Source organism: Typopeltis vanoorti, chromosome 12, assembly GCF_054136105.1.
Source record: "Typopeltis vanoorti isolate ZY-2024b chromosome 12, IOZ_Tvanoo_1.0, whole genome shotgun sequence".
NCBI lineage: Eukaryota > Metazoa > Arthropoda > Arachnida > Uropygi > Thelyphonidae > Typopeltis > Typopeltis vanoorti.
Window position 1 is genome coordinate 58,205,615 of NC_143560.1, and position 13,458 is coordinate 58,219,072.

The 13,458-nt window shown below is 37.2% G+C and overlaps 1 protein-coding gene across 1 annotated transcript in view; it reads left to right on the forward strand.

Moving 5' to 3' along the window:
- The window catches only part of LOC150100817 (uncharacterized), a 975,156-nt gene that overhangs the window by 220,470 nt on the left and 741,228 nt on the right, over positions 1-13,458 (forward strand). The window contains exon 8 of the mRNA XM_090401910.1: positions 8,993-9,055. Coding sequence (XP_090258036.1) covers positions 8,993-9,055 — 63 coding nt within the window. The remainder of the gene's footprint in view (positions 1-8,992; positions 9,056-13,458) is intronic.

A 13,458-nucleotide genomic window follows, 5' to 3' on the forward strand; every position in this document is an offset into this window, starting at 1 on the left:
ACAGTAAGGTTTATAGAGAGGGCATAGTTGTAAGGCCAGAAATGAAAAGACCCCATGGCCCTCGAGTACTCTAATAGCATAGGGGTCATAAAATAAGAAGCGTTGGCTAATAAGGCCTCATAGGAAAGATTAAAGTAAGTGGATCTTCCTCAAAGTAGTAGGAGAGGAGGTAGATCCAGCTAGGGATCTACCCCCGAGAGGAGGACCCTGTAACTCCAGAGAGCATTATTACCATTATTTACAGTGAATGTGAAACTGATTATTACCATTATTTATCTTGTGCTGCTCTGAGGTCCCTTCTTCCAGATTTAATTCCTTATTAACTGTGGATGTATTTCAGGGAAGAATGGAATTAAACAGATGTAATGCTTATTTCCCTCATTCATCCATTTTACACCTACCTTATTCAGCCTTTTGACCTTTGGAATACATTCATCATTGATGCTGTTATGTATTTCTTTGTCAGTTCCCAAGCAGCATCCCTTCATAATCACTCTAACTGTGGTTGACCGAGCGGTCATCATATTCGCTTTCTAGCCAAGAGGCTGTGGGTTCGAGTTCTGCTGAGGTAATGGATGTTTGTGTTTGTCCTACTACTCAGTTACTATATGCACTGCTGTGACCTGTATCCTGGCACAGTATGACCTTTGATATCTTTGCATACTAAAAAATCAAATCTCACCAGCTCTAGGAAATTGCAAAACCCTATTCACAATTTCATCCTCTGATGAAATGATCAGATCCTAAACTCTCAATTCTGCCTGAGATAGTTGTCTCTCAAGAACTGAGAAATTAATTTCTCTTATTCCATCTCTTCATTCCAATCTATACTGCTATAAGTATAATTACCCTTCATTTATTATAATTACAGCTATTTAGCCTGTTTTTGTTTAGGAGTGTCCCTTATTTAAATACATTGGCTATCAATACTCAAGAGGGGTATATATATTTAGGGCATTATTGGTGAGTATAGAAGGCAATTAAGGTAGAATAAAAGAGGTGGAAAAATTTGGTACATACTTTTTTGATTCTACGATGTCTTCCACTTCCATGATCTCCATTGACTTTCATTTCCATTCCATTCCATGACCCTTCATTTGTTCAAACCCAAGTTGCTCCCTCCACATTTACTGGGCTATAGCAACCTCTAATCTCTTCCTGTCAACCTGTACCTCACACCATATTGCCTCAAAACCATTGCCACTATTTATCTCTTTCATGCCTACCTTATGTGGACATAATTCCCCTGCTATCATCAACAGGACAAGAATGGTAGGAGGAGACGAAGTCTCCTCCTACCATTCTTGTCCTTTCTATTCTCATGAAAATATTCTATCCTTCCATTATTTAAATTAAGGGGATATTAAATCCCACATTGTTTTAAAACCGAATAAGAAACTCAAAGATTGAAATCAGAGAGTTTCATGCCGAATATAGTAAACTATAAAGTATCGGCGACCACTAGCGTGAGCTAATGCAAGTGACCCTAGTACTTGGTACAATACCGGAGAACTCGCAGCAAAGTCGGTAAAGTTCTGATCGCTATTCTTAGGTATTTTCCATAATGTAAAAACACATTTCCTAGGAAATGTATGCTGTTATTACGTTATGGAGGGAGGTCACTACCCAGACCGGTTTCAACCTTTTTTGAGGCTTCATCAGTGAGTAGCTAGACCAAATTAATACCAAAGTGTATAGCGAAAAGAACTTATACTCTGTTATACGAGTTTCCAAACAGGTGCAACCATTAAGTTACTTAAATATAAAGAGCTAATAAGCTTCATTTCGGCGATATAAACATTATTAAATTAAGGGGATATTAAATCCCACATTGTTTTAAAACCGAATTTAAATAATGTTTATATTGCCAAAATGAAGCTTATTAGCTCTTTATATTTAAGTAACTCTATCCTTCCATTTCTATTCCTGCTAGAATATCATCTTCACTCAATGATTTTGAGGCAAATAAACTCAATCAGTGAAACTTTTTCATCTCCCTTATTTCTTATTCTTCTGGCATTTGTAAGCAAACACAGTAGTTAATTTTTAGGTCTATAACCAATCTTATCCAAGCCATTTGGTTGTGATTTCTCCACCACACCTGCCTAATCACCTTTATCACCACTTACCACATATATCTACTCAGTCTCAATCCGTGCTTTTTTTTCTGGAAAAAAGGTGCCAGTACGCACCATGACGATGTTATTACATATCCTCCAATGTACCCTCTTCGTCTCTAGATTGCTTCTTGCTTTTGGTATCAACTACAGAATGATGACCTCGGAGCAGCCATGAGTCCACATATTTTCTAGAGTTGAAATGAGTGAGAGGAGGTCCTACTATCCTGATGAACATCAGTGCAGAAGTTGTCCATACAAGCAGAGATGAACTAGATAAGGTTACTATAAGATTCATCCATGAGAAAACCCCTTTCACATTCACTGGAAGATGTTGCAATTGTGCCCAAAGTGTGCTTTAGTAGAAGTAGTATGTCCGGGACTTTATTTTCTTGAAGATATTTACGGAAACCATGAACTGCTTCTCTTTCATTTAAGCGAAATTTGCATGCTTACTTTTTAATTTTGGTTTGACCAAATGTCAGAGGCTTCCCAGGATTTTCTGGCCAATACTTGTAATCTAAAATCTTCAGGATAATGAACATCATCTCCTTCAAGCAGACACTTTCCAACAGCTTCTTTCAGACTTTTATAGAAAGCAGATGAACTTATTGTAGGACTGTGTCTTTCATTTTTGTGAAGCTCAATCCCTTTGAACTTAATGTTCTTCTGACTTTGAAGAAAAATACTGTAGTACGAGCAGGATTTTCAATTCTTTCCTTTCTTCAAAAAGTTGAACTGTATTCTTTATCTTTCTGTCTGCTTTGTACAAGTCAATATTTCTCTCTTGTAAATCTAGACTTAGTTTACTAAGTTCTTGGAGAGCATTACATATAAGGCCCAAATCAAGAACAAACTCGCATGACGTTATTTTTCTTAAAATGGCCTCATAAAGAAAGTGATCTGTTTTGCTTCTTCTGCTGGCTTCTTTTGCCTCCAGAAAGTGATGGACGAGGGCTTCAAAGTCTTGCCACACTGCAGAAACAGTGTGACAGCTAGATGCAACCCAGCGAGTGCTTGAAATTAAGAAGTTGACATTCTAGAGTCGCTGCACATTCCTGTAGTTCCCTAGCATTCTTAGGTGAAGCTTGATAAGTCACATAAAGTTTGTGCATACTCTTAAAGTGATTCACTCCTGCCACATTGTTCACTGTGTCACTAACAGACAATTCAAGGTGATGGCTAGCACAATGCCAGAAAATTATACTAGGAAACTTCTCTTGCATTTGCCTCCTTACACCATCAAGCATACCAAACAACACGGCTGCACTGTCACAAGTCACAGACAATAAATACTCCTTTAAGCAATCTTCAGATAATCCTAAACACTCAAGATGATTAACTAAAGAGTTTAGAATCTCTCTAGCAGTTACATCTGATAATTCGATCAAATCTAGGAAAAGACTCACAGGAGTCGAAATTTCAGGAAGAACTATACGAACAATAATAATCGAGGTTGTTGTGTTATTCATGGTTGTCGATTCATCAATAAGTAACGATATTTTGTTCTTGGAGTCCATTATATTGTCTATTAATGTTTTTCTCATTTCATTTGCGATGTGGCTCACAATGTTAATGGAAGCATTTGCATAATGAAGAATATATCCCATGTCTAGGCCATTAAGTTCCTGTAAATTTATTTTGTCTTCAAAGTTGTTAAATGATTGATTTCTCCTCGCAACTTTGTAAGCGGTTCAAAACACTTTTCCTGTCGTCTTTATTATGAGACAAAATATTTAGGAAAACTTTCTCTAATGTTTATTTTTTTTCTTCAGATTTTATTTTTTGGCCCGCTTTGTGCGCTGCACTCCCTTTATGATCGTAAATCTTTTTTCGTAATGATATTAACTGTTGTTTGTGAGCTTTTCCAAAATGACTGAATTTACCATTTGCTCACTCTGCTGAAATTTTCATTCTCATGTGTTTATCGACGGCACGACTTCCGACATCAAGACACACTATACAGCCCAACATTTTATTCTGGACATACAGCCACTCGTTTCTCTCACAGAAGTCATTTTTCTGCAAAAGCATCTAACATTCAGGCCAATCATTATCGGAATCTGCTTCCTTTTGACCACATGGTCTTGGTTTCGTGATTCTCTTCACCAAGTGCATTTTCGGTGCTAGTTTTCTGTTTTACAGGATCACAAGTATATTCAACAATTTCTGCTTCTTCAGCCTTCCTTTTTTTTTACTCATTGGCATAAAGTAACTACTTATGTTACTCATTTTGAACAATGATTGCACTGATTTAACTTAGATGAATTCAAAACTCAAGTGAACACCTGCCTGTTGCAGAGTGAATATAGAACTGATAAACTGATATTGGAAGCAATTGGAAGTGAACACAACTTCCTGTTTCCGGTTACGTACCAACCTATGAAACAGGAAAGCAGTGTACCAATTTATGAGTAATCAAACCTGAAAATTCAATTTGTGAACACAGTACCATCTACCGGAATATTTATAATACGTTTTGCTGTCAATAAATTGCAAATTTTTAAAAACTTAAGAAAAAAGGTGCCGGTACTGCGTACTGTTGCGCAAAAAAGCACTGGTCTCAACTACCTCATTGACATTTTGCTCTGTTCCATTCTACATATTATTCCCATACATACATACATTCACTGCTACTTCTGACATCCATTCTCCTTATGCTGTGTCTCCCTGTCCCCCCCACCCCCATTTCTCTGTTCCTTTTGCATTCCCATTCTCTCTTCATTCCTTACACTACTACTGTTTCCATTGCCAAGCACTGTCTCTTCAGTACCTCTCTCTCTTGATCTTTCACTTCATCTCTTACTTCTGATCTCTTGCTTGCTTCACACACTGCACCTCCATCTAGCAACAGTTTCTCTAGTTCACTTACTCCAAAGTCTTTCAAATGCAATATTTCACATCTGTTTAATTCCATTCTTTTCTGAAATACATGCAATACATCCACAAACTGCACTCCCTTCTCTTCACACAGCTCTGCCAGCAAACCATTCATGATTCTGGCTTTCTGTCTCAGCTCATTGTTGTACCTTGGGAACAAAGACGACCTTTCCCACTATACTGTTATCTTTCTCCTTCCTCAATAACCTTCTGATATCTGCCATTACATTCTCCATATGTCCACTTAATTAATTTGTTACCACAACTGCCACTGATACTCTTGCTCATTTCCTCCTCATATCAAAAGCATAAATTGTCTTTCTCATTCTCCCTCCTGGAAAACAGACCTTATGCATTAACCAATCCTATAAGAATGGAGTCTCCACATATGAGTCCAATGAATGGAGGGAGTGATGTGATAAACATATAAGTTAGAAAAGAGTTCTAATGAGATTAACATTGAATAAGTTCTTCATAGAATGGTGGGAGATGGGGAGAGAACAAGAAGTCATCTCTAGAAATTGTATATATGTGTGTGTGTGTGTGTGCAAAGGAGGGAGAAACAAGTTTTTTGCATAGTGTGTGTGTGTGTGTGTGAATGATCGGAATGCTTTTCCTGAGAGCGTAGTGTCTGCAGAGGATGTGAACATATTTAAGACATAGTATGATAGCGGGATATCTGTCTTTGACTCCATCGAGATATGAGGATAATAACATAATCTTTGTTAACTGTTGTTCCCCACTTGGGTTTGTTCATCAATAAACAATTGAATGCTTTCATTTGGATCAGGTAAAATTATTGTTTTTACCTGAGAAATCTACCATTTCTTTTCTGCTTTTCAGTTGCATACATTATATTTTTGATTCACCCCCCCCCCCCCCCCCCCCGTAAACTCAAAGCTATAAGCCTAGTCATCATTTTCATGTTTTGTATCACCATTCCATCTTTACATCCTTGTTTTTGCATTCTGCTTTACTTTCCTGATTATCATTACTCAATAATATATTACATATTTCTCTGTTTTGTTGTCTCTCTGTTTTTTTTTTCTGTTTATCTTTCTTGTCCTTTCTTGTTTCTTCAAATGCCTCTTGATTTTTTTTCCTTTCTAATTCTGGTATTGTCTGTCTAATAACTTGATTTAATCTTGAGATTTTGAATTTTAATTCAATTTCAGTAACCTCACTTGTCTCGATACAGGCATGTTTTTTCTTTTCAGCAGGGCAAGCCTTCTTGTTTGTGACTACAGTTTTTAGATTCCTGTTCTGTAAACATAATTTTTAGTGAAGATGATATGAAAGGAGACAACAGAATAAGCAAATCTGATAAGGTGGGAAGCCACCTGAAAAACTTTTTTACTGAATATAAAAATTAGCCAGAACACTAAAATGAAGCGTATAAGACACTTCCATTTTAGTGTTCAAATCAATTTTAACATTATGTGTATGAGAGTTGGGTTAGAAGTTAAACAGGAGATCAAAGATTAGATTCTTGTGATATAAGAATCCTCAGAAGAAAACAAAAATAGAGGAGCAAGTAGAATATGTGAGTATCAGAATCATACGAAAAATTAGGAATTCGGCAAGGACTTGACATAAGTATTCAAGAATGTGTGAGTATAGCTAATCTAAGGTGATACACCTTAAACTTGATTAAATATGAGAGAGAGAGTATAGGTTAGAAAATTAGGTGTTTGATGCCAGTTTGACAAGAAAAATACCTGGAGGAAGATCTACGAGGGCTGTTCAATAAGTAATAAGACTAATTTTACTGTTGCAAAACCACTCATCACAATATTAATTTCTGTGGAATAAAGAAATGTTGCTGTCTATATTAACAAAAGAGGTTGATAGATGGCATATATGGGCTGATGTGCCAGAGTGTCACGTGACTAAACGCAAGCTTGTTTCGGCACGCCTACGAACCACGACCAGTCGTTGAAATGGAAGTGTCCTTGGAATAGCGTTATGCAATTAAATTTTGTGTGCGTTTGCAAAAATCAGCATCGGACACTTTTAACATGATACGCGAAGCTTTCCACGAGGAAGCAATGTTGAGGGCAAGTGTTTTTCGCTGGCATAAAACTTTTAAGGAAAGAAGGCAAAATGTGGAAGATCTTGAACGTGAGGGAAGACCTTCAATGTCCATCACAGAGACAATGATCAACACAGCAGCGATTATCATCAAGGAGGATCACAGAATTACAGTACACCAGCTGCATGTTGTCCTGAATATTTCTGTGGGAAGTGTTCACTTAATCATGGCTGAACATTTGGGACTGAAACGTGTTTGTGCCCGATGGATTCCTAAACTCTTGACACCAAAGCAAATGCAGCATTAAGTGGATGTGTGCACAGAATGGAAAGAAAGACTGGAACAAGAAGGCGACAACTTCTTAAGATGCATCATTACAGCAGATGAAGCTTGGTTGTATCACTATGACCCTACAATGAAACAACAAAGCAGTGAATAGAAGCATCCATCTTTGCCTACCCCCCCCAGAAAGCAAAAAAACTGTAAAATTGGCTGGTAAAGTTATGACCATAATGTTTTTTGACTACGAAGGCATTGTTTACCAACACGCTGTAGAACTCGGGAATACTGTAAATGGCTCATACTATGCAGATGTTTTACAGACAATGGTACAGCATGTCAAAAGGAAGCGTCCATTGCTGAAGAATGGCTTCTTATTGCACCACGATAATGCAAGGCCACATATTGCTGGTTGTGTAGCGGACGTTTTGCAGAAGAACAACATAGATATCCTACCACACCCTCCATACAGTCCTGATCTCGCACCGTGCGATTTCTGGCTGTTTCCTGAGCTCAAGAAACCACTAAGAGGCCGCCATTTCGAAAGCAACAAAGCATGTGTAAAAGCTGTGGAGGTGGTTTTGAAAGAATTCTCAAAAAACGGACTCTCACATGTGTTTAAGAAGTGGACGCAACGTTGGGAAAAATGCATCATGTGTCACAGTAGTTACTTCGAAAAAGACCATGTAAATGATGACGATTGAAGGTAATCTGTTTTCTGTATAAATAGTCTTATTACTTCGAAAAAGACCATGTAAATGATGACGATTGAAGGTAATCTGTTTTCTGTATAAATAGTCTTATTACTTATTGAACAGCCTACGTATATCTAGGTGAATTGTGATGCAGTTTGAAGTGTATTAAAAACTGAAATCTAACAGTATTATTCCTGAGGAATGATAGACTAATCTGGAGGAAAATTATTAATAGGAAGGTAGTAAAATCATGAGCTCATTTATGTAGTCCCATTACAGTGTACTGTGCAGAGTGCCAGAGTATTCATATTAGGAATTTAATGATGACTATTCATGATTTACTTTGAGTTGCAACTTTGTGAGAGGCCTGCTTTAGACAACCTAAAGTATGCCATGCTATTCCATAAACTCATTTCAAGTCCACACTCTCACTGCTACCTTGGTAAATGCATTCCTTGTGCCTACCATTCTCCAATTGATAAATGCCACTTTTCACTTTCTCACTCACTATTACTTTTTATAGCATATGAATCTTGCATGGTGATGTATGTTTCTCATGTATATCTTTAGGTGGGAGTGTATTTCACTGTCTAGTGTGAGGCCATCATTGCCACCTTCAATACTCTGGTTATTAGAGATCTCAAGTGGCTTGGAAAATTTGTTTTTCGAATATGATTTCCAAATTGCCTAATCTCTAATTTAATTTGATAACTTTTCATGGCTGTTTGATGCTATATTAAAAAAAAAATAAAAAGTATAATAGACAAATTATAAAATAAGGGATCGAAATTGCCAGTTTTTTAGATGGAAGAAATGAATGAGAGAGAGAGAGATTAAAGCCATGAGGGTGATTCTTTCTGTTTGAAGTTTCACAAAATAGTATTAGTAGTACTGAAATTGGTTAAATTTTCTTATAATATTTAATGCTAATTAGATTATTTTTTTCTTCTTAGAATTTTAAAATGGCTTTTTTTTTAAAAATTACACAGGGAAATGTTGGCTTTCGTGGATATGATGGCGAAATAGGTTTAAGAGGAGATAATGGCCTATTGGTAAGTGTAATTTTATTTAAAAATATCTTTATTAATTTAATTGGTTTTTAAAATATTTAGTTGATCTAAGATCTACTTTTTCTGTAGAAATGAGGTTATTTCATTGATTCATTGAGTAGTTGGAAGAATGACAGGACATTACGTCATTCAGTTTGAAAAGATGTTTGATTGCCATTATGTAAAGAGGAATCTTTTTATGTTTTTTTTTTTTTTTTTAAATTGAAGATAGTCATATACTGGTGTGAAGGTTTTTCATTCTGGAATCTGTTTTCATTCTGCACAGTTAATAGACAAAAATATTATTTAATGAAAATAAGATGGAGGATGAAGGGTGGAAGGTGGTTGTAGTGGAGAGTTCCTTCCTACCATGATTAATTGGTCATGCCGCATAATAATAATAATAATTATTATTATTCAGGCCTCCATGGAGTCAAAAGACTTATCGAGGGAGGTCGTTTTTAGGAAACACAAAGTCTATCATACCACTTCTTGAACCCATTGACCGCTCCCGCTCCAACCACTCTCTCAGGCAATGCATTCCAAGGTTCAACCACCCTCCACGCAAATAAACCATTCCTCACCCTCTTGCTCACAGCTTCCTTTCATAACTTCCAGGAATGGCTTGTTGTCATCGCTCCTTCCCACTGTTCCACCAAGTGAAAGAACTCTCCCCAATGTCCAGCCTGTAACTGCCTCTTAACAGTTTAAAAGTCTCAATCATATCACCTCTCCTTCTGTCCACGAACTCTGCAGACCACATTCCCTCAGCTGATCCTCATAACTAACATTGCGCAATCCTGAAACCATCTTTTTTATCTACCTCTGTACCCATTCCATAGTTAATTTATCCCCTTCAAATTCTGGGGACCAAATTGAGAACAATAGTCCAAGTGTGGTCTGATCAGCGTCTTATACAACAAAATAATAACTCTTTTATCTCTTCAGGTCAGCATCCTTCTCAGTATTGCAGCAGTCTTCTGGGTTACCTTCACCACCTTTGCAATATTATTATTATTATCCAGGCCTCCATGGAGTCAAAAGACTCATCGAGGGAGGTCGTTTTTAGGAAGCACAAAGTCTATCATACCACTCCTTGAACCCATTGACCGTTCCCACTCCAACCACTTTCTCAGGCAATGCATTCCAAGGTTCAACTACCCCCACACAAAGAAACCACTCCTCGCCCTCTTGCGCACAGCTTCCTTTTGTTATGACTTCCAGGGATGGCTCCTTGTCATCACTCCTTCCCGCTGTTCCACCAAGTGAAAGAACTCTCCAATGTCTACCCTGTAACTGCCTCTCAACGGTTTAAAAGACTCGATCATATCACCTCTCCTTCTATCCACCAAACTCTGCAGTCCACACATTCTCTCAGTCGGTCCTCATAACTCATATTGTACAGTCCTGAAACCATCTTTGTTATCTGCCTCTGTACCCTTTCCACAGTCAATTTATCCCCTTCAAATCCCAAGGACCAAATCTGAGAACAATAGTCTAAGTGTGGTCTGATCAGGGTCTTATACAACGGAATGATAACTCTTTTATCTCTGCAGGTCAGCATCCATCTCAGTATTGCAGCAATCCTCTGAGTTACCCTCACCACCTTTGTAATATGCTCTCTGAATTTCAGTTTTCTATCAATCATCATCCCCCCATCAGATCTCTTGTCTCCCCTACCTCCTCCAGTACAGCTCCTCCAATTGAGGATGCATCCTCCCATTGATGGATCCCAAACCTCAAGACCTTGCCCACATCCCCATTCATTTGCCCATTGTCTAGTTTATTCAAATCCTCTTGCAGGGCTGCCACATCTGCACTATTACAGATAACCCTTCCCAGCTTCACATCATCTGTAAACAACTGAATGTCCCCTTGCAATCCATTTACAATATCATTGATATAAAGGTTGAACAATACAGGTCCCAGTACTGAGCCTTGTGGAACTCCACTTGTAACTTTCTGCTTCCTTGATATTGCCCCACCATACGCAACTCTCTGATACCTATCAGTCAGCCAATCCTGAATCCATTTGACTAACCAACATTTAAACCCATGTGCTGCAACTTAAATAGCAGCTTATTATGTGGCACCCTGTCAAATGCCTTTGCAAAATCCCCAAAAATGGCATTATATGCCTTTCCCTCATCAACTGCTCTTGTCACTTTATTATCTGTCTGTCTTTCATAAATGAAGGCTAACACCAAACCTCTATAAGACTGAGGTTAGCTCTTTTCACCTAAACACTAAATTGGCAAATAGGAAACTCCATGTCAGCTTTAACAACACAATGCTGCAGCACCAAGATTTCCCTAAATATCTGGGTGTTATTACCTTGGATAGAACACTATCTTTCAAAAGACATCTAGAGAATATCTCTTTAAAGATCAGAACCTGCAATAACATCATACAAAACTGTGTGGTTCTACATGGGGGTCTTCTGCTACTACATTGTGATGCTCCATGTTGGGCCTAGTCTACTCTGCAGCAGAATATTGTTCACCAGTATAACTAAACGGTCCTCATATCAAGAAAATAAACACACAAATAAATGCAGCAATAAGGACAATAACAGGCTGTGTCAGATCCTCAACTTTGAGCAACATTGCACCAATGCACAGACCTGCATAGACAAGATGCTCTCATAAAAGAGTACAAAAAAAATAAACAGCAATCCCCTGTTACCAACACATGCAGACCATCCACATATAAGTATAAATCGCCTTAAATCCCAATGGCTTCCACTAATGCTGGCTGAAGAATTAGTAAATAGTGATTTCAATGTTAATTCAAAATGGCTAGAAACTTGGAAAGAAAAATTGCCACCAGACTTAAACAAGTATATCCTTCCCAACCAAAATCTGAAAGGGATTGAGCTTCCACATCATCTATGGAAAAGCTTAAATAGGATATACACAGGACATGGTATCTGTACAGATAGCTTGCAGAAGTGGGGTAAATCACATACACCCTACTGTGACTATGGGCCACAAATCAAACTATCTGGCACATCATGGAGGACTGCAGCATAAGAGCCTACCCTGGTGACCTGAGAGACTTTTTTGAGGCAGATCCTTCAGCTCTTGAATGGCTAGCTGAACTAGACTTAAAATTTTAGTGTCTTTTTTTATCTGTTATTTGTATATGTAAACTACCTGTCTCATTTTTTTTTGTCTGCACAAATATGTATTTATATATTTTGATATCATGTGTCTTTTTTTATTATTCCATATGCTAAATAAAATAAATACTGTCTATCATTCAAACTAAGAAGGACCGTATTCCCACATATTCACAGTTCAGTAGGACAGATATAATCTTGGTTACTTACTAGATCTTTTCTTTTGTGTCCTCATCACTTTTGAACCAAGTTAATATCTGAGCACAGTAACCAAAATGTGGTTTTATCAAAGCTTTATAAAGTGGGAGAATAACTTCCTTATTCCAGCAAGTTAGTATTCTCATTAATAGCACTGATTCCTGCCTTGACAAAATCTTACAAGTATGTGATGTATCTATTCTCTTTATGAAATTCTACAGTTGTTCTAGTATAAACTTAGTAAATTTATTAAAGCAAGGCTTACAGAGCTATACTTTCCTCTGTAGAGGTAAAATGTGCTTTCTTGCCACCTCTGGATACATATCATAATTAGCTTCTTTACTAACTTTATGAGAACTCCAGAGCTAATGCTTGGTCTGTTTGTTTCTACTAACTTGCTTTACATTGTGAATTATCTTGCCCTACTTCCACTTATTAGGAATTGTGTTTGTTTGTTGAGATTCAGGTAAAATAATAACTAAGTTTAGAGGCTTAGCTCTAACCTTGGTTATTATTTTACTTGAAATTTAAATGAATATTCCATACATTCCTGTTGCTGTGTTTGAATCCAGGTACTACAGTTGCTTTATTTCCTCCATATCATTGATGACTATCCTTTCATATAGTACCTCCTCAGCATCCAGACAACTAATGGGTCTGTTTAGGTTGCCTATCTCACTAAAGTGATCACTTAACAACTCAGTTATTTCTAAAGCACGTTCCTGCTTTTTTTTTCTTTTCCTTAGTCACTTCTTGTTTTACTAGCCTTAAACAAATACCTCTTGTATTATTTTTTTTTGCTTATTTGGCTCACTTTTCATAATTTAATAGTAGCTTTTTTATTGCCTTGTTTTTTACTCTCTATCCTATTATTTTATACTGTTCCTGAGTCTTGTTCACAATCTTCTACCAAGCTGAAACTGTATTAGATTCTCCATTCACAAGCAAAACAACTACTGCATTTATATACTCTTATTTATATTCTCTTATGCTATTAATAATTCAATATTTTTGCTCTGAATCCCTTCCATCACATACTGATTAATTCTCCTTCACTAACTTAATAAATTCTCTTTCCCTCATCTTT